Source organism: Theropithecus gelada, chromosome 16, assembly GCF_003255815.1.
Source record: "Theropithecus gelada isolate Dixy chromosome 16, Tgel_1.0, whole genome shotgun sequence".
NCBI lineage: Eukaryota > Metazoa > Chordata > Mammalia > Primates > Cercopithecidae > Theropithecus > Theropithecus gelada.
Window position 1 is genome coordinate 36443098 of NC_037684.1, and position 24692 is coordinate 36467789.

Here is a 24692-nt window from a genome sequence, read left to right on the forward strand (position 1 = left end):
GGAGTCTCGCGCTGTGTCACCCAGGCTGGAGTGCAGTGGCGCGATCTCGGCTCACTGCAAGCTCCGCCTCCCAGGTTCACGCCATTCTCCTGCCTCAGCCTCCGAGTAGCTGGGACTACAGGCGCCCGCCACCACGCCCGGCTAGTTTTTTGTATTTTTAGTAGAGACGGGGTTTCACCATGTTAGCCAGGATGGTCTCGATCTCCTGACCTCGTGATCCACCCGCCTCGGCCTCCCAAAGTGCTGGGATTACAGGCTTGAGCCACCGCGCCCGGCCAGGCCTGATTTTCTTTATCTTAGAGGCGGGGACTGCCAAGAGGCCCCGGGAAAAGACTGCAGGCTTCACTCCCACCAGAACCAGCACCATTTGAGGGGCAGATCTCAATCCTTCCTTGTCCAGGCAAGCAGGCGGGATGCCAGCGCTGGAGAAAGGGAAGGAGGAGGAGCGGTGGGCAGGCCTTTCCTGATGGAGGTGGACACACTGGGGGCACTAAGGTTCAAGGCCACACAGTGAGGAGTGCAAAACCTTAACTGTCTCCTTGCATCGGCTGATGGCAGAGCTTTAGTTATAGCCATTTCAGGGAAATTCTGGTCAGTTAAGGTTTTCTAGTGCAGTTGGGATTTTTGCCTATATTTCCAGGTGCCTCTGAGGTCCTATGGAGCGTCCAGGTTTTGCAGCTGGGGGAGGGGCATCTGGTCCCCGATCATCTATGCCCATGCTGGCTTATGCAGGGGTGTCCTGCCCTTCTGCATCTCCCTCAGGGACTTGGGGAACCTTGGATGGTGTTTTTCCTCATACTGGGGCTGCAGGGGGCTCAGGACACTGCCTCTGTCCCGCTATTCCTCCATGACAATGATAACAACAAAATATGTGTTATTTACTAAGTACACGCCCTGTTCTAACTGCTTAACACGTATTAACTCAGTCTTTCCAATACGACATCAGGTAGGTGCCACTGTCCCCCCTTTACAGATGAGAAGTCTAAGGCACAAAGGTGAAGAACTTGCCATGCCACTCTCCTCCCTGCACTAGAAAAAGTGTTGTGGGGTGGGCAACAGGGTTGCAGAGAGCCCCTCGAGATCTTGCAGTCAGGCTTGGGGAGTGAAGAACGTCTCAACCTCTCATCTCTGTGGAGAGTTTTAGGGCTATTTCGAGACTTGAGGGCTAAGAATGACCTCTTTCCTTCTGAGCCTCCACGGCCTCCCTTCCCAAAGCAGTGGAAGAGGGACACCTGGGTGTCCTGGGTTGTGGGGTACAATGCATAGATTAAAGTGGGGCTTGGCTGATGTATTAGACATTTATACCATTGGGGAATGCTTTATTTTATATTTTATTAATATTTATTTTTATTTTTTATTTTTTTGAGACAGAGTCTTCCTCCGTCACCCAGGCTGGAGTACAGTGGCGCGATCTCAGCTCACTGCCTCCCAGGCTTAAGTGATTCTCCTGCGTCAGCTCCCTGAGTAGCTGAGATTACAGGCACCCTCCACCAGGCTTGGCTAATTATTTTTTAATTTTTAGTAGAGACCAGGTTTGACCATGTTGGCCAGGCTGGTCGTAAACTCCTGTCCTCAAGTGATCCCCCTGCCTCGGCCTCCCAAAGTGCTAGGATTATAGGCGTGAGCCACCGCACCTGGCCTCATCACTGCCTTTTAATAAATGAGGCTATCCTCTTGGAATCTCAAGCCATGAAAAGCTCCATATGGCAGGCAGACTCCTGCCAGGAAATCAAGTTGATAGTGTGGGTAGTCACCAGCCCTGCAATGTCTACCCCACCCTGGACCTCATGGAAAGCATTCCTGGTTGGGTTAAACCCCTGAAACAGTTTTTTGTAGAGAGCGTACAGTTTTGGCCAGGCGCCGTGGCTCACGCCTGTAATCCCAGCACTTTGGGAGGCCAAGGTGGGCGGATCATGAGGTCAGGAGATCGAGACCATCCTGGCCAACATGGTGAAACCCTGTCTCTACTAAAAACACAAAAATTAGCTGGGTATGGTGGCGAGTGCCTGTAATCCCAGCTACTCGGGAGGCTGAGGCACCAGAATCACTTGAACCCAGGAGACAGAGGTTGCAGTGAGCTGAGACCATGCCACTGCACTCCAGCCTGGCGACAGAGTGAGACTCCATCTCAAAAAAAAAAAAAAAAAAAAAGAGTACAGTTTTCAAAAACCTAATGATTTTCTGATGTAAACCTGTGATGGTCTTCTCAGCTGCCTCAAACACTGTCGCATCCTACTGTGGATTCGAGCTGTCAGGATGTTTACATGGCCACCTCAAATTCCATTCAGCTCTCTACAAAAGTTATTTTTAGATGTGCACTGTCCCTTCTTATACATTCCTCAGTACTGGATCCTGGACAAATCTTTAGTCAACCTTAAAGTTCAGTTCAAATGGCTGATTTTCTCATAGAGCTTGAGGCTATGTTTGTTGAGTGGAGGAACTTTTAGGAATTTTATTTAGATCATGGAGATATTTTCAACTGGAATGGCTCTTAACTTTGATCTTGGGTCTAGGTTGCCTGGTTGAACCTACTACTGGTTTTCTTTTTCTTTTTCGTTTTTTTTCTTTTTGAGACAGAGTTTTGCTGTGTTGCCCAGGCTGGACTGCAATGGCGCAATCTTGGCACACTGCAACCTCTGCCTCCTGGGTTCAAGCAATTCTCCTGCCTCAGCCTCTCAAGTAGCTGGGTTTACAGGCATGTGCCACCATGCCTGGCTAATTTTTTTTGCATTTAGTAGAGTTGGGTTTTCGCCATGTTGGTCAGGCTGGTCTCAAACTCCCGACCTCAGGTGATCCACCCGCCTCCACCTCCCAGTGCTGGGATTACAGGTGTGAGCCGCTGTGCCTGGTGAACCTACTGGTTTTCAAGAGTTGCATCACTTTAAACTGGAACATATCAGAAGAGTGGAACCAGATTTTAAGGTGATTCAAGCCTAGCCTTCCTAAAACCCTACTGACTCCTTAATTCAGCTCAGGCACCCCTTTGCAGCAAAATCTCACCCTTTGAGACCCCCAGGAGAGGGTGGGTCGGGGAAGCAGGGGCGTCTCCTGGTCTGAGAAGTCTTAAAGGCAGGGGGGAGAAGTGCCACCTCCTCTTCATTTCATCTTTCTCTCTCGTCCTCCTCTCTCAGCCCTTTTTCTGTCCCTCCCTCCATTTTTAATCTGTAGAGGCAATGAGCTTCAGCAAATTTATCCAGTTGTGTAAACGTTGCCACAAAGCAGCTTTATAACACCTCCCTCACCCCCAAAAGTCTCCTGGACCCTATTTGCAGTCAATTCCTGCCTCTTTCCCAGCCCCCGGCAACTACCGATCTGCTTGCTGTCTCTCTAGTTTTGCCTTTTCTAGAAATTGTATAAATCATGTACTATGTAGTCTTTGCTGTCTGGCTTCTCTCACTTAGCATAACGTTTTTGCATGTACCATAGTTTGTCCCCTCCATCTTTTATTATCATTATTATTATTTCAGACAGTCTTGTAGCCCTGTCTACAAGGCTGCAGTGCAGTGGTGTGATCATGGCTCACTGCAACCTTGACCTCCTAGGCTCATGTGATCTTCCTACCTCAGCCTCCCGAGTAGCTGGGCCCACGAGGGCGTGCCACTACACATGGCTAATTTTTAAAATTTTTTCTGTAGAGACAGGGTCTTGCTATGGCCCACGCTTATCTCAAATTTCTGGGCTCAAGCGGTCTGCCTGCCTCGGTCTCCCAAAGTGCTGAGATTACAGGCATGAGCCACCATACCTGGCTCTTTTATTATTTATTTATTTATTTATTTTTCATATGGAGTCTTGCTTTGTTGCCCAGGCTGGAGTGCAGGGGCGCAATCTCAGCTCACTGCAACCTCTGCCTCCCAAGTAGCTGGGACTACAGGTGTCCACCACCATGCCCAGCTAATTTTTTTTTGGTATTTTTAGTAGAGATGGGGTTTTGCCATGTTGGCCAGGCTGGTCTCCAAGTCCTGACCTCAAGTGATCCATCCTCCTCAGCTTCGCAAAATGCTGGGATTACAGGTGTGAGCCACCACGTCCAGCCCTTTTATTATTTTTTGGCTTAACTTTGTTTCTCCCTCTCTCTGTCTCACACACACGTACTCAAATACACTCATGCACACATAATTTTCTCACTAACCCTCTGACCTTTCACCCCAAGTCCTGACTTGGTCTTTGGGTCCTAAGATGCAATTAGGAAAAAAAGTGTGGAGTCCACACCCCAACTGGGTCCTAAGTGGGTACTACAGGGGCAGCCACCATCCAGCCTGCCCCAGCCCATGGGGGCCCAGGATGTAGCATCCCCAGTGATGGCAGGAGCGAGGGAGAAGTGGAGGTGAGGTGGGGACTGTGAGATGTGCTTCCCTCTTCCTCCAACTTGAGACCCTCGGCCTCTGACCAAGGCAAGTGAAATAAGCATGAACAAAACTGGGAGAATAAAGTCAGTTTACTGAATGAACACATGGCTCGAGTCCACTCAGGGTGGAGTGAGGCCTGGCAGGCGCCCTCAGCACTGGGACCCCAGGCCACTGGACCTGGCAAGGCTTCTGGGTCCTCTTGGGCTTCTGGGCTAAGGGGGCAGCAGCAGGCCAGCCTGCCAGGGGCTCCACAGTCCCAGACTGCTTGACCTGTGCTGTCTGGGACTAGACTGGTCGCTGTGGCTGCCCATAGATGCTCAAGGCAGACCCCAAAAGAGAGTGGCACAAGGTGAAAATGCTAACTGTGAACACTTGGTTTCAGTTTCAGTAAAGAAGAGGAGGAAGGGAGGCACTTGGGGACGTAGACAGAAGGGCTGGCGGGAGAGGGCTCTGCCGAGCTCCATGGTTGGCTTCCTTGCTAGACGACCCGGCTTTGAGAAATGCTGCCTTCATTTCCATCTCCCAACTCCGAATCTGGAAGGCAAGAAGAAGTTTCAGGCCGGAGGGCTGCAGCAGACTGTGGGGTCTGTCACAGGGGGCATGGCACTGCTGCTCCGTCTTCTCCCACCCCAGCCCTGAGGGCCACCCACCCACATGGCCACAGTGCCTGGAACAGCGTGGGGAACAGAGACCTGCAGTTTGGGGCTGGGGAATCTGCAGACTGCCCCATTGGGGTTTCAGCCACACCAGCTTCCCCCAAAGACAGCATCTTGGTCATCTCCACATCCCGACATAGCCTGGTGCAGCACTTGTTTTCAGGCTGAATACCTGCGGGGGCCATTGCTTCCTCTCAGGGTAAGACCCCACTTGAATCCCCGCTTCCTAATTTGGCAGGGAAGGGGGAACTGACTCAGGGGTTTCAGGAGTCTTTCGGAAATCAATGGCTGGAGGCAGAGGGACGCGTGACAGGAGGGAGAAGGGAGGGACAGCAAGAGGCACTGGGTGGCAGTACAATCCAAGTGGAGAAGGTGGAGTTGGTGTGGGGGGTGTCTCCTTTATTCTTGGGGGAAACTCTTGTTCTCAATATGTTTCTTTCCCCCTTGGCTTGAGTGAATGATCCCCGACAATTTAGAAACAGTTTAGGCTGGGCGCAGTGGCTCACGCCTGTAATCCCAGTGCTTTGGAAGGCCGAGGCAAGTTAATCACTTGAGGTCATAAGTTCGAGACCAGCCTGGCCAACATAGCAAAACGCCGTCAACGTAAAATACAAAAAATTAGCCAGGGGTGGTGGGTGTCTGTAATCTCAACTGCTTAGGAGGCTGAGGTAGGAGAATCACTTGCACTTGGGAGGCAGAGGTTGCAGTGAGCTGAGATCCGGCCACTGCACTCTAGCCTGGGCGACAGAGCGAGACTCCATCTCAAAAAGAAAAATAAAAAAAGAAAAAAGAAAAGAAAGAAAGTTTCTGCCTGTTGTGGAAGAAACTGTTGCAAGGAGCAGGAGCAACTGACATGCCCCCAATCCTACCTGGACCCTCTCACCCTTTCAGTTCGACCCAAGGAAGCCCCAGCCCCTGAGCTGCCTCCATCCTCTCATCCCTCCTGTGCTTTCTCTAAAAGCCAATAGCCTTGACTGGGTGTTTGGTGAGGCGCTCTGGCCCAGTCTTTGGCCAAGCGCACTCATGCCCGCCCCTGTCCTCATCTGTTTGCATATCTGCATATTGGACCCTCCCCCCACCCCTTGTCTTGGTGACACTGGGAAGTTATTTGTGCTACTGGGAAGCAGCTGTCCTGGTGCTGGCTCCTGCGCACACCCAGGGACTCTCCCCAGCTGCCCTAACTTCGGTTTCACTTGTGGCATTTGTGTGAGGCTTTGGTTCTCACGTGCAGGGGAGGGGACCTGGTCAGCAGGCTGGCATGGGCACCACAGAGCCACAAAGAGGCTGGCACCTCTCTGTGCTACCTGGTGTGCCCTGATGTTTTGCCTTTTCCTCCTGTGTACCTGAACCGAGCTAGGGCAGCAGGTCACAGCTGTGACTCAGCTCTGGCAACCTATATTAACAAAGTGCTGCCAACCAGGTGAGTCATGCTAGGATGCCAGGGGACCAAGGGAGTGTGGCCTACGGGGGAGGCTGGATGCCCGTGGCTCTGCCACTGGCTACCCTGGCTCTTGTCTTGAGAATGGCTCTGGCGGGAAGCCAGGCCAGGGCTGCGACTGGTCAGCACCCCAGGATGATCCCTCTGTGCTGGGTTCTCCTTGGCCTTGGTTGTGCCCACCCATGTCTGGGGCGTGAGAAGAGATGGGGGCAGGTGGAGCGGGCCTGGGCTTCCAGGGGAGAACTGGCTGTCTCCCCTGGGGCCGAGAGCGGCAGGGGAGGGGTGGTGATGGGGTGGATCCTCGAGCGGGTCCCAGCTCCCGGAGGAAGGATGGCAAATGAGTGGGGGTCGCTCCCTCTGTGGGACCATTTGCCTCGGAGCAGCACGGAAGCGCGGCAGGTTCCCTGACTCTCGTGGACACTCTTTTTGGAGCACCACCCTAGGGATGCTCTTCTGCTCTCCGGAGACGTGGGTCTTCCCTGGGGCCCGGGCTCGGAGGCCAGGGTACCCCAAGCCCAGGCTCCAGGGTGTGTGGGGAAAGGCTCGGTCCTGCTCGGCGCGGCCCGCCCTGGGCACTAGGGGTCGCCCCTGCCCAGCGGAAGCCACGTGGGCGCGCCCGGCCGGCGCAGGTTTCCCCGGACTGGGAAAAGCGAGGCGTCTCCGGGGCGGGGCTGGGGAGGGGGCGCCTGGGCGCAGCGCCGGGACTCTGCCCTGCCCTCCCGGCCGCGGCTGGACGGAGCGCGGGGCCGCAGCGACCAGGCCGGGCTCCCCGTCGCACCCCTTCCGGAGCGGGAGGCCCTCGCCGAGGCAGACCCTGGGACGCGCGGGGCGGGCGGCGGCGGAGAGCCGCGGGGCCGAGGCGCAGGGCGTTTTCCCCGGAGGTGCTGCGTGCGCCCGCGACACAAAGGTCTTTTAAAGACCTCGCAGCGCCCTTCCCGGCTGCGGAGGCGGGAGCAGCAGCTGCACCCGCCCGGGGGACAAGGCCGGGGTCGGGGGCGGCAGCGCGAGGGGGCGCTGGGAGCGGCCGGACCCCGCGGTGGCGCTCGGGCTGGGACTCCCAGGCTCCTTTTGTGAGCGGAAGGCAGGGCCTTCCCCGGGTCTCTGAAAATGGTCAATTCGGCTTCGCAGGGCTGCGTGCCCGGAATAATAAATTGGCTTCTCTAGGGTCGTAATCCGGGCCCCACCCCGAGCAGCTCTGAGCTGGTTCGCGCCTTCCAGGCAGGACTATTGGGGGTTCTCAAAAGCACCCCGCGGTCGGCTGTGTCCGGACCACCGGGGTGCGGTTTGAACACGATTCCAGGGCCCCACCCCATCGCCAGAAGCGGAATCTCGGGGCGGGGCCCAGGAATCCGAGTTTTTGGTGAGTTCCCGGGTGATTCTGATGGCAAAGCCTATGTGGGAACCACTGTTCTAACGGCTTTTGGGACAGGCAGTTGTGAAATTTTCCCCCAGAAGAATCTCTGGGGACCCAATTGTCATACACCCCTCTGTTCACTGCGGTGTTGATTCTGCCTCCTGATGAAGTTCTTCCCGAGTCTGACTTCGAGCCCGCCTGCTTTATTAAGCACGTTTTTCTCCAGTCGGTTTTCTTTTTTTTTTTTTTTAAATGGAAAAAGGAACAGGGAGAAGACTTTTCTCGAACCTGTTTGCAGAGAGCCGTCTTGCCTGCTTTGAGGGCCCTTTCTCGGGAGACCTGTTTGCTTTGTTCAGCCTCTGAATTCAGCAGACCCAAAATCCACCAAGGCCACTAGCTTGTGAGTGAATGTGGTCCCTTCAGGTAAGGGCCAGACAGCCCCTGCCAGGGCTTGGGGAGGGTTTCCCTAGAGGAATCCTGGCAGTAAAAAAACCAACCCCCAAACTCTCCAAGTGCTGGACGCTGGAGAATCCCAGCAAGGAAAAGGAACAAATCTTATCTCATGCCGGAAGATAACCTCTTCCCTTTGTTGGCGCTTTTCCTTGCGTTCAGGATGAATTAAAATTCTTATCTGCTCTGCATCCAGTGAACTTGGCCTCGCCTTCCTGATTGTTTGCTGCGGCTGACTTTCCCAAGCTTTGTGGGGTTATTTTTGCCTCTGGGTGGTGGTCATTCCTTCCTTCCATGGCGTTAGGTTCAACACAGTCACAGAAAAAGAGAAATTTAGCAAACACCCTCAGAATGGCAGGACTGGGCCCCAAAACCTACTTTCATTTTCCTCTGTTCTGGGTTGTGGGTAATTTCTTGACAACTACAAGAAAGAAGACAACGAGAAATGCATTGTTATTCCAATGCAATTGTGAACAGATGTATAACCTCCTAGTTGCAGGAACGTTCTAGGAATCCCTTACACCACCTTAAAGGGGCAGGGAAACGGGCAGAGGTGCTGAGGGCTGGTGAGTGCTAAGCATTGGCAGGGCTCAGCCTCATCCTAAGGAGAGCTGCAGCCATAACCTGGGTCACCTTTGTTGTCTCGGGCTTCTAAATTTGGCAGCGAGAACAGACTCGCTTCCTTTGAGCAATTGATCTGAATAGCAGAATCCCATTCTGATGGTCCGAATCACATTTACAGGCTGTGGGGGTGAAGGCCGTGCTAATTGGCCACTTGCCTCACCACTGGCTTTGAAACAATCACTTGTATTCTCTGCCCGGCAGGAAGCAGCAGACCCATCAAGGCCCTGGGCTCGCTCTTTGTTCTGACTTTATGGCATTTTATGCCACAATAAGAAACACTGTGTACTCCGTGGGAGCCCATTGTGCCAGGCTGCAAGGATGTGGGCCCTGGTGCAGAGGGCCTGGTGCTCTTCCCCAGGAAGAAGAGGGGCTTTGTGACAGGCTGGGGGACAAAACAAGGGGTGCTGGACACTGTTACTGGGGCAACTGCCTGGCCAGTGTGGAGGCAGCTTTAGTCCCTGAGACCGTTTCTGTGCCCAAGGAGAGGGAGGGCAGGGGAAGGATGGAATTTCGTCTAGAGTAGCAGGTCCTGGTTACCTGGTAAATTATGCATCAGGACTGGGCTAGGCATTGCCTCCGTTTTCTCTGGGCTCCCGAGACAACCTCCACCTGCCTCTAGATTCTGTGCCAGCTGAGCGTATCTATCTCACCAACTCTTGTTCCACCAGGAAACTGCATCTTGGTGAGTGGGAAGTTTTTGTAACTGTGGACCAAACCTGGGCTTCCCATGTTTTGGGTTGATCTGGTCCTTAGAGAGAAGAGCTTTTGGTTTTGTAGAAATGATATGGATGGGGGCGGGGGTAGCCACAGTCTATCCAGTCTCACACGTGAATGAACCAACGGGGATTTGAGAATGGCTTCTAGATCCTGCCTGCCTCTCCAGCCAGCCCCTGGGCTCCCTTCCCCTGCACCTAGCCTGAAGTTTTTCACTATTAACGGCACACCTGGGACAGAAGACAGAGGCGGGTCCTCGCTCCAGGAGATTGCTGTAATAATCAGATAGAGACAGGACCTGGGCTGGGAGGAAGCCAGGACACGGGGGTTGGGGGACTAAGCCCTGACAAATGGAGTTCTCCGTGTGGGGGCTGAAAGGGAAGGAGGAGAGGGAAGGCAAGGCCCTTTAGCTTCACCTCGAAGGTGGGGTCAGGTGAGGCTGGTGGGTCCTGTCTTCTCTGGAGATGCTCCCCAACAAGCACCTGAAGGGAGGAAAGGCCAGCTTCCTGCCGGCCACTTGCAGAGGCGAGCATTCAGTGCTTCTGCCAGCCTGTCCCTCACCCCACACCCACCCATCCTTCCCATGTCCGATGCTCCCCACGCGGTCCCCCTTATTACCCCGTGCCATTGCAGCAGCCTCCCAGCGGTTTTCTTTCCCCTCCAGTGTGGCTGCCCAAGTTCTCCCCGCAAAACCCACATCTCCTGGCCTGCCAATCCCAGGCTGGAAACTGTTCCATGGCCTCCAGAGCCACTCACAAACCCTTCCCGCTCCCTGCCTGCACCTTAGGCTCTTTCTCTGCCCTTCCTGGCCACACACCTCCCTGACTTTCCCCAAACATGCAGGTCTTTCCATGTCTCTGTGCGTTTCCATTTCCCTCTGCATGGAATACTCCCATCACACCTATCCTTGCCCATCTGCCAAACCCTTCAGGATTCTGGGTCAACATCATCCCCACAGTGGATCCATTGATGAGAGCAGTAATGGAAGCAGGTTTGCCACCAGTCTCCCAAAGAAGTGGGAACACTGATTGCAAAGGGCACAATCTGATTGGATGAAAAGCGAGGCCTCAGAAGCATTGGCACGTGTCCCCGAAGAGCTGGGCTGGAGGTCTGTCCTACAGGAGGGGCAGAAGACGGGGGTGAGAATGGCGGTGCCCCATCTCATCCGACTGCTCTGTGTTCCCCACATCTGACCCAATCTTCCGTTACAACACAGGCACATTTATGGATACTCTTGGTTACATGTGTGTTCTGCCCTCAGACTCTGAGTCTCTTCCAGGAAAGGAGTGTCTTAATCATCTTTGTATTCCCAGAATCTAGTTTAGAGGCTAGTACATAGTAGGTTTGCAGAAAATCTTTGAATAGCGGCCGAGGTGGGAGGATTTCTTGAGACCAGGAATTCAAGACCAGCCTGGGTAAGCAAGACCCCATCTCTACAAAAAAAAAAAAAATTAGCCAGGCGTAGTGGTGGACGCATCGCAGCTGCTCAGGAGGCTGAGGTGGGAGGATCCCTTGAGCCCAGGCATTCAAGCTACAGTGAGCTGTCATCCCGCCAGTGCACTCCAGCCTGGGCAACAGAGTGAGACCCTGTCTCAAAAAGAGAAAGAAAATCTTTGAGTAAATAATATATGTTGAACTTGGAAGTATTCCTTTACCTAGAATATTGTTCTCTCTGCAAATTTTGTACCATCACTTTCTCCAAAACATAACTCAGGACTCGCCTCCTGGAAAAAGTAGGTTCTGATTCAGTAGTTAACTGTGCATCAGAACGTTACTGAGCACCTATTAGGTACTAGGCATTTTCTAGGCACTGGAGGCCTGTGAGATACAAAAGAGATAAAGGTTCCCATGCCCAAGTTGTTAATGAGTGCTCTCAGCCCACGCGGGCCACTTCCTTATCTGGCAGAATCACTTGGGACATCTGTAAACACTCAGTGCTCCTGGCATCCGTAGTGCCAGGGACATGGTCAGCAGTCAGATGTGACTCACTGTGTGCCCAGCATTATGAGAGACAGGCATAGAAGGCCTGGCTTTGTATTCAAATAGCTCACAACTTCACTGAGACCAGTTGTTTATGGGATTGCAGGAAACCTCAGGGAGCCCCAGCCAGGGAAGAGCTTATGTTGTCAATTTCACAGCCTCTAAGAATTCACTGGGTCCACTAGTTCTCTTGCACAGGTGCTACTTTCCCGTTATTTCCTGGTTTTATAAATATGTGTCTCCTTTTTCAACTCCTTCACACGCTTTTTACGGAAAGGGATATCATGGCGTCATGTCTAGTGTCTAGCAGCTTGTTTCCCTGATCCTCATCTCAGCACCTGGTACAGGGCAGTGCACGAATGGATGAGAAATGATCACCACCATTAAGAGGCATTTGTCAGCTAGGTGCGGTGGCTCACACCTGTAATCCCAGCATTTTGGAAGGCCAAGGTGGGTGGATCACCTGAGATTAGGAGTTCCAGACCAGCCTGACCAACGTGGCGAAACCCTGCCTCTACTAAAAATACACAAATTAGCCGGCATGGTGGCGCACACCGATAATCCCAGCTACTCAGGAGGCTGAGGCAGAAGAATCACTGGAACCCCAGAGTTGGACATTGCAGTGAGCTGAGATTGTGCCACTGCATTATAGCCTGGGTGACAGAGCAAGACTCTGTCTCAAAAAAATAAAAAACAAAACAAAAAACCAGGAATCCGTCACTAGGTCTCTTCATGAGACAACCAAGAAACACAATGTGAGTTCGTTCAACAGTTCTGGTAGATAAAGGAGAGGGAAGGACTTCTCTCCTAACTTAGTGCCTCTCTTTTGCTAAATGTTACTATCAGATTCTGAGTGTTTTCTACAAGAAATTACTGAGATGCAAATCAAGAAGTGTTGAATTTAACAAGAGCCAGTTTGTTTCCTACTTTCATTTGGGTGTCCTTTTTTTTTTTTTTTTTTTTTTTAAAAACAGGGTCTCGCTCTGTCACCCAGGCTGGAGTGCAGTGGCACAATCATGGCTCACTGCAGTGTCAACCTCCCTGCAGCGTCAACGGCACCTGGCCTGGGTGCCTCTTAACTGGTTATCTGTACCTGTTATTGCTTGGTAGTCTAAGTGTGTGAGATCAATTTCAGGGTTTCTCCAATTCCATGTGAGCTTGTGGTGAGAGAATAGTGTCCCTGGTCCCTCCTGCTACTTTTTGCTCTGGTTCCCAGCTTGCTCCTGGTACAACTTCTTCCTAGTCCAGGACAGATTTACTGGAAGTTTCTTTAGAGGCAGTGCTTTAGGGCTTTGGTCTTCATCCGTTGGGTTGTACTGTTTGTCGTTTGTCATGTTTGCTTTGCAGGCCTGGTGGCTAATGCTGCTTGCATTGGCTCACTGCTCTTAGGGCCATCTGTAACCTGTATCAACCCCGGATGCTTTGAAGTTCAATGTGCAATAAAAAGTTCATTAAAAAGATGTGGAATCATGAAAATAAGGTTACAGAAATGTTAACAAAGGATCATTTCCTGCTTCTAGTACTTTTTTAAAAAATATATTTCTCTGAGAAATTTATGTCACCATTAAAGCTATGGAAGAGTTTAGGAAGGACAGGCCTGGGTCAAAATGAGGGTGAGATTCTTGAGGAGATGTCTTGGCAGAGCCCCAGCCTGTTTTCTTAATTGAGAGCTCAGGGTCTAAGGAGAGAATGTAAGCCAGAAAAAAAAAAAATCTAGGTTTCTCATGACTGACTTTTTTTTTTTTTTTTTTTTTTTTTTTTTTTTTTTGAGACAGTCTCATTCTGTCACCCAGGCTGGAGTGCAGTGGCACAATCTCAGCTCACTGCAACCTCTGTCTTCTGGGTTCAAGTGATTCTCCTGCCTCAACCTCCCGAATAGCTGGGATTACAGGCGTGTGCCACCACACACAGCTAATTTTTTTGTAATTTTAGTAGAGACAGGGTTTCACCATGTTGGCCAGGTTGGTCTCAAATTCCTGACCTCAAGTGATCCACCCAGCTCGACCTCCCAAATTGCTGGGATTACAGGCGTGAGCCACCACGCCTGGCCCTAGCATTTTAAATAGGGATGGCTCTAAACGGATGGAAACAGTCCATGGTCATACAGAGTCTGCAGCCATGTAAGGAATTACACGTAGAATGACATATGGCAGGTGTCTCTTGTCCATGTGAAGTGACTGGGGAGAAAGTGAGAGAGAGAGAGGAAGAGAGGAAAGAAGAAAATAAAAAGAAAGAAAGGTGTACAGGATGGGGTGGCAGTGTCATTAAAACTGCCTTGTGGCACCATCTGGCTTGTCTACTGCCACACTGGCTCACTTTCTAGTCATGACCTTCTGACATGAGCAGAGGTCCAGAGCCAAGCCTCAAGGTCCAGAGCTAAGCCAGAGGTCAAGAGCCAAGGCTCAAAGTACCCCTTGAGGATCCTGGGATCCAAAACACTGCCAGCAGACCAGCCCCTGGCATGACCTTAGGGGTAAGGGTGGTAACCTGTCCTCACAGTGCCCCTGCCTGGCCAGGCACAGAGAGGCATTTGACAAAGCGGGAAGTCCCTTGAGGCTCAAGGTGCTGATTTGACAATGACCAAGTGTTCTAAGACACTGCAGAGGTGGACCCGTCCAACTCCCTCATTTGGGTTGACTTTGTTAAGGCCAGGCTCCAGTTAGGAGGAGGACTAGGCTTCTCCCTGCACACCATGGGGTCTCCTGGAGAGCCCCAGTTCTGCTGAAGAAAGGGCAGCCACAGATGATCACTCCTGATAAATATATCTTCTCTAATGACAAATGGTGCCACTATCATCATCTTTATTTCTTGGCAGCCTGTCTCTTTCAATGGGTACATACGCTGGCATAACATGTCCTGGGGGCCCAGGCAGTCTCTTGTGGGGAAGATTCTTCTTTTTCTTTCTTTCTTTTTTTTAATATATATTTTCATTTTTGTAGAGATGAGGTCTCGCTGTGTTGCCCAGGCTGGTCTCAAATTCCTGGCCTCAAGTGATCCTCCTAGTTCGGCCTCGCAAAGCACTGGGATTATAGGCATGAGCCATCACACCCAGCCAGGTCCCTCTTTTTCACAGGTCCTCCATGTTCAGGCATTGGGGGTGCCCACACATAATACACAACCAGCCCCTGCATCCTTGCTGTCCTCTAGTTTTGGGGGGCAAATATCCCTAGAGACTCACTCACTTATATGACCATTGATGACCATTTAATTACTACTCATGTTCAATAATAAGCAATTATGTGATCATCACTTACTTTTCAGCCAGAGGGTCACCGTATATACATTTAGCAGCTGCTAAATCTTAGTCCTAACAATGACAGTCCCATATCCTCCCAAGTGACTGAGGACCTCAACAGCTTGCACATCTGATAAACAGCACTGCAGGGTTTTCAGGGCTGCCACCGGGCAGCTCTGGGTCACAGCCAGACTTACCCTCTCTCTTTCCACCTGGTTGTGATTGAGCCTCATGAGTTCTGCAAACCTCTGCTCATAGAGGTGAAGCAGCAGCACCAGGTACAAGCCTGAATTCATCAGCTCGTTTTGTGCCTACAAATGGAAAAGAAAGCTCTTCAGTTCATCTGTAAAATAGTCATGGTCTAAATTGTGGGGTGCAGGGTAACAAGGCTAAGAGGTGACAAGAACTGGGACCAGAGCCCAAGCTCCAAGGCAAGGCCTGCTCTTGGGGACCGGAAGACAGAGCAGGAGGAGATCCAGGGTAGAGGCCAGGGCCGTCACTCCCCTGGGATTTTTTACTAGCTAGTGGAGGATGCTTTGAGAAAGTTCCATTTTCCAGGCTCGATCCCATTCCACATTTATTGAGCAGTTACGTATGCAAAGCCTTGAGCTGGATGTTGTGGGGAACACAGGGCAACAAGCCTCAGAACTCCCTGCTGGGATGCCATCACCTGGTGTGGGGGAGAGAACTTCATCCGTAAACAGCTCCAGTACAAGCTGGATGTGCTACAACAGAGATGCACCAGGCTGTGTCTGTACCGTTCTCAGCAGTCACAGATGTCCCCTTGTGGAAGGCTTCCTGAGGAGCCTTGCTTGCCCCTGTCATTCCTTTGCTCCCCAGTCCCTAGGCATTCGTCTTGATCTTGCATACCACCTTTTGCACTTAACGTTTCCGCTTTTTCTTGAGGAGTGGGCTGTGTTTCGTTTCTCTCGCTCGTGCTCAGAACAGGCGCTACACAGGGAGGATGTGATGGTCTGGCTGGCCATGGTGCTTCTCTGTCCTCAGCACTTCGGCTTTGCTGCAAAGAGTGGCTGTGCTCACTCTAGACCTTTCACAGACCTTCCACAAATCAGCGGTGTTAGTAACAACGACTCCTATCCCTCTATAGGGGAAGGAGGGGAAGGCCCTTTCAGTCCCCGTCTTTCCCCTGAGTGGGGGTCTTGGGATGGGCCAGGTGGTGCTCACAAAGCCACCCAGCCCCCGGGGACTGGAGTCCCCAGCAGAGGGCATGGCCCCTTCTGTCACCTTTGGGAAAGGTTGCAACTGTGACTCTGTCGGTCCAGGATAACGAAGCGTGGGCATGAATGACACAGTGAGCGCTCAGTGTCTTGGCTGCCTCCCTCCTGCAGCAGCGCAGGTGCCACATCTCGCCGTTCTCATTAGATCCAGCGCAGCTCAGGAGGTTGGCACAGAACCCACCTCTCCCAGGACCAAGCAGCTGCCAGAAAAGGCACAGAAGTTGAGGAAGGATTGATGCGCTCTTCCTTCTGAATCAGGGCCAACTCTGGATCTTGGTGACAGCTGGCCCTGAGGTCACCGCTGCAGGCCTCTCCACCATTCTACAGATCCATCTTCGAAGGCCCCAATCCTCTGTCCTTAGCGGTTTGCCTCCTATTTTTAGCCTTTGGTCATACTTTTTTGTGCTCTGCTGACCTTGGCCTAGGGCGAGCAGAGAACAAGTTGCTTGTTTTCACTTTTTCTGTTTTATTTATTTTATTTTTGAGATGGAGTCTTGCTCTGTTGCCCAGGCTGGAGTGCAATGGCGCGATCTCCGCTCACTGCAACCTCCGCCTCCCAGGTTCAAGCAATTCTCCTGCCTCAGCCTCCCGAGTAGCTGGGATTACAGGCGTGCACCACCACGCCCAGCTAATTTTTGTATCTTTAGTAGAGATGTGGTTTCATCATGTTGGCCAGGCTGGTCTCGAACTCCTGACCTCAGGTGATCCACCTGACTTGGCCTCCCAAAGTGCTGGGATTACAGGCATGAGCCACCCGGCCCAGCCACTTTTTCTGTTTTAATTTTGCCGCCTCCTGCCCTCCCCATGAGTCTGTGCCTGCCTCCAACTGTCTCGCCAACCACCTCTTCTGAGAATCCTTTCTCACCTGGCTTTTAGCTCCTCCTCACCAACCAAGCCTTGGCCCTTGTTTGTTTTCCTCAGCCCCGGCTTCCTCCTGCAAAAGCTGCCAGTGGTTCTCTCACCAGTGCTCTTTGCCAGCCAGCTTTTATCCTCGAGACACTCAGATGCATAATGGCAAATCAATCAGCTAGAAAATGGCTTGGAACTATCAGGTTTGTCAAAGCATTCAGGGAAATCATTTACTTTTTATGACTCAATAAGGCCCAGAGGCATGCAGATGGGAAAATATCCACTAATGTTTTCTGCAGATAATTTGAAAAGTCACTTCTAGCAGATTGTGTCTCTTCTCTGGTCTGTGGGAGGGAACCTGTCACACGGCGCCATCAATCTCGCCGGCTCGGTTCCTTTATGTGCGCCCTTTGCAGAGCTGGTGATGCTCGACAAAGGGGCTCAGCCCACCAGTCAGAGCAGGCGTGTGATAGTCAACTCCGAATCAGCCTTTATACTCCTGAGCTACAAGTGGGAGGCATTTGTTAACTCAGAGAGTTCCACCGCACTTGGCCGGCCAGGGCCAAATGAACGAGGTTTTGGAGCAGTGCTTACGGGAGCTACGGCCGATCCACTCCTTCCTTGTCCCAATCACGTCACACTTTGACTCCCACGTGGAGTTCCCTTTGTGTGCCAGACTGAAGGGAATGGGGGTGGCATTAATAGGAAGGGACGGGGACATTAAAAAGTAGAAGGCATGTGAAACAGTGCACAAGCGCTCTGGAGATCTCAGCCCACCTGCCAGTTGTTTTCTCTATTTTGCTAATATTCATTTAGGCCAAGAGACTTGCTACTGGTGGAAATCCTCAATACATTCCACTTAAAGAAGCTGACGGCCTGGCTGAACGTTCTATCAAGTCTTCAGATATGTTCAACAGTGCTCCCAGGTATAAGGGTGATTAGGTGACTGCGTGTGTCTGAGGACATCTGTCCTTGGCTGAGATGGAGCCAGGCCAGGCCTGTGCTTCAGAGCAATGACAGCCTGAGGCCCACTGAGACTCTCCTGTGTGGCAGAGCAAGGACGGCAGGGGTGTGTTCCAATGCACAGTGAGCAAGGGCCCCTGGAGTGCGCCTTACTTGGAAAGTGCTTCCGGCTGAGGTGGGCAGTGTAGGGCCACTGGACACTGTGACTTTAGGCAGAGTTTTAACTGTGCAGGGCCAAAGTGACTCAACTTCTAATGGAGGAGAAGTAACCTCTGTTCTGCCTGTTTCCCCAAAGCGTGGTAGTAAAGTAAGCTAATATATGGGATCTCACAAAAAAAACACATCCTACAAGAGGCCAGATTTAAAGACAGGATTCCAGGTAAATTGTCTGGGCGTAAGATCTGTGAGAGCAAGGCCTGCATCTGTCTTGTTTGCTCCTGACTCCTAGTACCTGGCCCAATGCCTGGTATACTGTGCATGCTCTATAAATATATGCACAGATGAAGTAATGAGAAAAAAATGCAAAATTGTGATGAATCAGACAGTGACCCATTCAGCCACAACGTTTGAATCTAGTGGTTCCAGCTTTAACGTGCATCAGAAATGCTGAGCAGCCCTTTTCAAACACAGTTGCTAGGCAGTCCCCTCCCCTCCCCTCCCCTCCTCTCTCCTCCCCCTTCTCCTCTTTTTTTGAGACAGAGTCTCACTCTGTCACCCAGGCTGGAGTGCAATGGTGTTATCTGGGCTCACTGCAACCTCCGCCTCCCAGGTTTAAGGATTCTCCTGCCTCAGCCTCCCGAGTAGCTGGGATTACAGGTGTGCGCCACCACACCCAGCTAATTTTTGTATTTTTAGTAGAGATGGGGTTTCACCATGTTGGCCAGGCTGGTCTCGAACTCCTGACCCCAAGTGATCTACCAGCCTCGGCCTTTCAAAGTGTTGGGATTACAGGCGTGAGCCACTGTGCCCGGCTTCACTGCTCCTCCTTTCTTCCCTGCAGTTCTGATTCAGTTGGACTGGAGTGGAGCCCAAGAATGTGTCCTTCTGACAAGTTCTCAGGTGATGCTAATGCTGCTGGTTTGGGGATCACCCATTTTTGAGAACCACTGTTCTAAACTAAGGGTGAGCACTTGGTAGCTGCTAAGCTGAATCTGGCCTGTGGATGTGCTCTGGTTGGATGAAAGGAAGCAAGAAGGAAGGTAGAAAAGAAGAGCACGACCATCTTTAGTTGGGGAGAGCGCTTTTCATTTTGCCACAAATGCCACCATGCCCAGTGGCTGGATACCTAGAAGATTACCATCATTTGTTGCCTGCCTGGGCTCTATGGTATTTGAGTGTGTAACCTGTGACTTAAACTTTCCTTAAACCTGTTTTCTCCTCATCCATTTTGGAGGCTGGAATGTTATTTGGATCGCCGCATGCTGCTATCCAGGAGTTCTGCCCTCCACCCCAAATCCGAGCGCCCAGCTAGAATCCAATATGAGTCCTGCTTCCAGGCAACAGCCGACGCCCACAGGAGCAAATGTAGGCCGGCCTCACACACGGCACTACTGGAAGAGTCAGGGGAAAAGAGGGCTGTACTGTCCCAGGCCCTGACAGACCTGAGATGAAACCGCCAGGTCCCTGGGGCCCCACAGCTGCTCTTGTCTAATGATCCCCTCTCCAGATGCTTGTAGGAGTTCCTAATCTAGCCGCTTGAGGCCTGGTAGCAGGCCTTGACCTTGGGGCCCGTACTGGAGCCCTGTTAGCGCCTGTGAGCGGCATCTGCCCTGCTCCCACCGGAAGTACAGAACTAAGGTAGAAAAACGTGCTCTGATGGCGGCCCCTTCACACCCTCAGAGGCCACCGACAGTGCTGACCGGGCAACTACAGGACACGCTCTGACCTGTGCTCAGGTCCCAGGTGAGGCATCCATCCCAGATGTCACAGACTTCACTCCAAGGCCCCGTGGATAGAAGGCCCGGTGGATAGAAGGCCCGCTCCTCTCTTTCCTTCCGCTTTTAAACATCTCTTCTTCAGAAGGGCCTTCTCTGGTTCAGAGAGCAAGTCGGAGCCCCACAGCTGTTCCCCCAGCGGCCTGCACGGTCCTCGTTCTGACCTCCACCCGCAGGGATCGCTCACTCCAGTGTTTGCTGCTGGTTGTACCCCCTCCAGGTCTTGGGTCCCGGCAGCATTTCCAGCACAGTAGCTCACAGGCAGCAGGTGTTCAGTAAGTATTTGAAAAGTTAGTTAAACTGGCTGGGTGTGGTGGCTCACACCTATAATCCCAGCACTTCGGGAGGGAGGCCAAGGTGGGAAGATCACTTGAGCCCAAGATTTTGAGACCAGCCTGGGCAACAAAGTGAGACAGACCCCATCTCTCAAAAAAAAAAAAAAAAAAAAAAGCAGGCTGTGGTGGCACACACCTGTGGACCCAGCTACTTAGGAGGCTGAGGCAGGAGGATCCCTTGAAACCAGGAGGGACCCTGGCCCCATCCCAGAGCTGGGGTTAGACCTGGGTTGGGCCTGGGTATCACCATTTTAATAGAAAAAACGACCTGCAGCTAAATGTTAGAAGTTGTCATTTTGGGTGGTAAATTATAAGAAATTTTTGTATGGTTTTTGTAATTAAACAAAAGCAAAAACAAAAAAATTTTCTAAGTGGGAAAATATATAAGAAAAACAGTCAGTTCACTAGTCAGTCAGTTTGAGGTCAAGTGAGAACCAGGCTGAGCTGAAGGCAGTTCTAGGTTTCTTTTGGTTTTGCCCTCTTTTTGGTACATGTCCAGACTTGTACACGTAGAAAGTGGTGCCACTTCTCCGGAAGGGAACCCGTTTGCCAAGAACAAGCAGTGGGGGGTGGCCAGGAGGCCCTGGTGAGCCAGGTTTGGGAGCGAGGGGAAGGGACCAGGCACACAAGGCACAGGTGTCCACGACACCTCCATGGCCAGACTGACGGCCCCCCGGAACTGGGCTTGTCCCCTCAGTGGGCTCGCTGTGCCTCGGGGATGAGCTGAGGTTCAGTGATATTGTGGATATCTTTGTGTTCAACAACAGTTGCTTCAGTCTTTATCCATGGTGAGCTTCAGAATTCGCCCAAGTCAGTCCCCCTGGGGTCTGGGGTTTCGCCCAGGCTGTGAGCAGACAGGCACTATGAATTCCCAGCAGGTCATGGGGACAGTCGGGACTGCAGTGAGGTGTGAGCCCTCAGCCGCCGTCAGACAGCAGCTGCCCGTGCTATGACCTGCTCTCCCCACAGGGCAGGCCTAGCAGCCTAGATGCCACCTGGGATGATAATGTGGGCATTTCCAAAAGGCTCTGATGGCCTGTGAAGTTCTCACTGAAACAAATTTAAAATCATTCCTGCTTCCACGTGGAGCAGTGACTGTGCTGGATGCTCTCTGTTTCCCCTGCAGATCTGTGCCCCTCCTGCTCTGTGGCCCAGGGGTCAGCCCCATGGCTTTCCCCAGCTGGGCTCCCTTGCCCTCTGGCATCCCACTGGGTTTGGTACATGGGAGGCCCCGGCAGGAGACCCGAGGGCAGAGGAGGGAGAAGCTGGGTGTCTCTTCCCCGGTCCCTCTCTGCTGGGTGTGGTGTGACAGTGGTTGCTGTCTTCTGCTGAAGGCCCCAGGCTGCTGGTGGCTGTCCCTTAGCTACGGTGCTCATGATCCTGGCCACACTGCTAGTCCCAGGACACCTCCTCGTTCCTTGCTGCTTTCTTTTGCTGCCCACATTTCCCTCTTCCCTTCTGCCTTCTTCACTTGCCCCTTTTGAGTGTGCCACCATCTCTTCCAACCAGATCCTGGCTGATACAATTACTGTTATAGTTCATTCTAGAAGGTGCTTGTAGCCAGTTATCTCAACTCGGAGCGTGCGGTGGGGCTGAGGATATGGATGTGACCCAGTTGGGTTGGTCCATCACTGATGGACTCGAGGCCAGTCATTGGTGCACTTAGCTTTCTCCGCCGAGTGCCAAGTTAGTTGAGCGTCTCTACAGCTGTAATCTGACAATTCTCGTGCGTGGAGCCTTCTCTGCACACACTCTGTCTATGAGGTGATGTACTCAAGTCTTTTCCTACATCCAAACCTGTGAGGTGTGAGTTAACATCTCTCACCTTCTACAGATGAGAGAGCTGAGGTCCAGAGAGTTGCCATAGTTTCCTCAAGGTCACGAGGCCACTCTGGGGAAGAGAGTAGGGTTTAGATTGAGATCTTAATCGAAGCTGGTAGGCTTTTCAGTGGGACACGCGGCCTCAGACTACATGAGTGCACACATCTTAGTACGGATGGAAAAATGCGCTGCTGCTGGGTCAGTTCTATAAATACCATTGATAAAGGACATTAGATGGTGGCAGCAGCTTGGCAGAGGGAGAACCATGTGGAAAGGCTTGGGGCCAAAAGGGGTCTTTTCTAGGCAAGGCATTCCCCTGGGCTGCATGGTGTTTGTGATGTCTGTAGATTGCTCTAATAGACAGTATTCTGGGTGACCCATCCTCATGTGACCACGTCCTCCTTAGGAGATTTGGCAGGCTCCATTGCCCAAAATGATCTATTTCTTGAGATGAACCTGTCGGTGCCCTGGCTGGCACCTGACCTCAGGCACTGAGAGGTTCTGGTTTCTTTCAGTATTTCGCCTCCCACATGCTCAGCGTCCAGGAATGTGAGTCGCTCTGTTTATCGTCTCAGATCTTAGTGCCTGGTGGTTATGATGCAGTGATGTGAGACCTTCAGGCCTCAAAACACTATTTATGTCTCAAGAAGCCCTTCTCCTCTCCCCTTCCCTGCCCTCCCTTCTCTTCCTGTCTTCTTTTCTCTTTTTTCCTTTTCTTTCTCTAACCTCCTGATGCCTAACCTCTATAATGCTGCTGTGGCATTATGCCCTAACTTACTCATTGAACTCTTCAAATATCCTTCATTCTTGTCAGTATTTTGTTCTTTGGTCTACACCCTTAAAAATTTAAACAAGGAAACTGCAGAATTGCCCAGACTCACACAAATCATTTTGACTTAACTGTCAAAACGTTGGCCAAAGAAAAGGTCTGGTCAATATTTATTGACTGCTTATAATGTGGAAATCGCCTTCCAGATCAGCCCCATCCAATAGAATACACTCAGAGGTACAAACGCACATCACAGATGTAATTTTAAAATTTCTAGTAGCCACATTAAAGAAGTAAAAAGAAACTGGTGAAATTAATTTTAACAATATAATTTATTAACAATATTTTCAAATGATCATTTCCGTATGTAATTTTTACTTTTTTTTTTTTTTTTTGATATTTTACTTTTTTTGGCATTAACTATTTGCCTGAGAAAATCTTTATTTCTCCTATGTTCTTGAAGGATGATTTTGCAGGGTAGAGAAATCTAGGTTGTCCAGTTTTCTCTTTGAACACTTTAAATATTTTCTTTCTCTCTCTCCTTGCTTTCTGGGAGGTCAGATGTCGTTCTGACCTTTACTCCTCTTTAGGGAAGGTGTTTTTCCCCTCTGGCCTCTTACAGGTTTTTTTCTTCATCTTTGATTTTTTTTTCCCATTTTAAATATGATATGTCATGGTGATGGGGTTTTGCATTTATCTTGTTTGGTGTTCTCTGAGCTTCCTGGATTTGTGATTTGGTGTCTGACATTAATTTGGGGGAAATTCTCAATCATTATTGCTTCTAATAGTTCTCTGTTCCTTTCTCTCTTTATTCTCCTTCTGGGTATTCCCATGGTGTGTCTGTTGCACCTTTTGGATCGTTGTCTCATAAGTTCTTGCATATCCTGCTGTGTTTTCTTTTCTTTTTTTCCCGATCTTTGTTCTGTTTTTCCATTTTGGGCAGTTTCTATTGGGATAGCCTTAAGCTCAAAGATTCTTTTTTTTTTTTTTTTTTTTTTTTTTTTTGAGACAGAGTCTTGCACTGTCGCCCAGGCTGGAGTGCAGTGGCGTGATCTCGGCTCACTGCAAGCTCTGCCTCCCGGGTTCAAGCCATTCTCCTGCCTCAGTCTCCTGAGTAGCTGGGACCACAAGTGCCTACCACCATGCCTGGCTAATTTTTTCTATGTTTTAGTAGAGACGGGGTTTCACCATGTTAGCCAGGATGGTCTCGATCTCCTGACCTCGTGATCCACCCGTCTTGGCCTCCCAAAGTGCTGGGATTACAGGCTTGAGCCACCACGCCCAGCCAAAGATTCTTTCCTCAGTTGTATCCAGTCTACTAATAAGCCCATCAGAGGCATTCTTCATTTGTTAGTGTTTTTCATCTCTATGATTTCTTTTTCTTTCTTAGAATTTCCATCTTTCTGTGTACACTGCCCATCTGTTCTTGAGTGCTGTCTATTTTACCTGTTACAGTTCTTAGCATATTAATCATAGTGTTTTACATTCCTGGGCTGGTAATTCCAACATCCCTGCCACATCGGAGTCTGGTTCTGGTGTTTGCTCTGTTTCTTCAAACTCTGCTTTTCACCTTTGAGTATGCCTTGTAATTTGTTCTTGGTAACCAGACGTGATGTACTGGGTAAAAGGAACTGCTATAAATGGGTTGTTAGCCGTGCGGTGGTGAGGTGTGGGGAGAGGGGAAGTGTGCTAGAGTCCTTTGAGATTCTAGGTCCCAGTCTGAGTGAGCCTGGGCCTCTGGACTGTGAACTTCACAAGTGCCTCTCAGTTTCTCTATCCTCCCCCTCCCACCTTAGGTGGGACAAGATGGCTGGAGAGGGCTGGAGTTGAGTATTTCCCTTCTTCCAGTTCGGTATGGGGCTCTGATAAAAGCTCCAAAGGTTAGGCTCTGGTTAAATAGTTTTTCCTGAGGGCAGACTTTGTTAGGAAGAACAGAAAGCTCTGGCTTACACCAAAATGGTTACTTCCCCCTCCCCCTGCTGGAAG

The 24692-nt window shown here is 51.1% G+C and overlaps 1 protein-coding gene and 1 long non-coding RNA gene across 6 annotated transcripts in view; one reads left to right on the top strand and one right to left on the bottom strand.

The window, feature by feature from the left end:
* Positions 1–4417: 4417 nt before the first annotated feature.
* Positions 4418–24692, bottom strand: part of MARCH10 (membrane associated ring-CH-type finger 10) — a 110490-nt gene continuing 90215 nt past the window's right edge. For 4 of the 5 annotated variants that reach the window (XM_025362208.1, XM_025362206.1, XM_025362207.1 and 1 more), the window contains 3 exons: positions 14995–15108; positions 8623–8665; positions 4418–4880 (listed from right to left, as the gene is read on the bottom strand). In XM_025362208.1, the coding sequence (XP_025217993.1) occupies positions 4825–4880; positions 8623–8665; positions 14995–15108 (213 nt within the window). In that variant the 3' untranslated portion in view covers positions 4418–4824. Of the gene's footprint in view, positions 4881–8015; positions 8666–14994; positions 15109–24692 lie in introns of those variants that run through there. The other variant, XM_025362210.1, reaches the window with a different exon arrangement.
* LOC112609446 overlaps positions 9290–24692 on the top strand; it is a 33416-nt gene continuing 18013 nt past the window's right edge. Inside the window, exons 1-2 of the long non-coding RNA XR_003116204.1 lie at positions 9290–9550; positions 10514–10690. This is a non-coding gene — a long non-coding RNA (uncharacterized LOC112609446). The remainder of the gene's footprint in view (positions 9551–10513; positions 10691–24692) is intronic.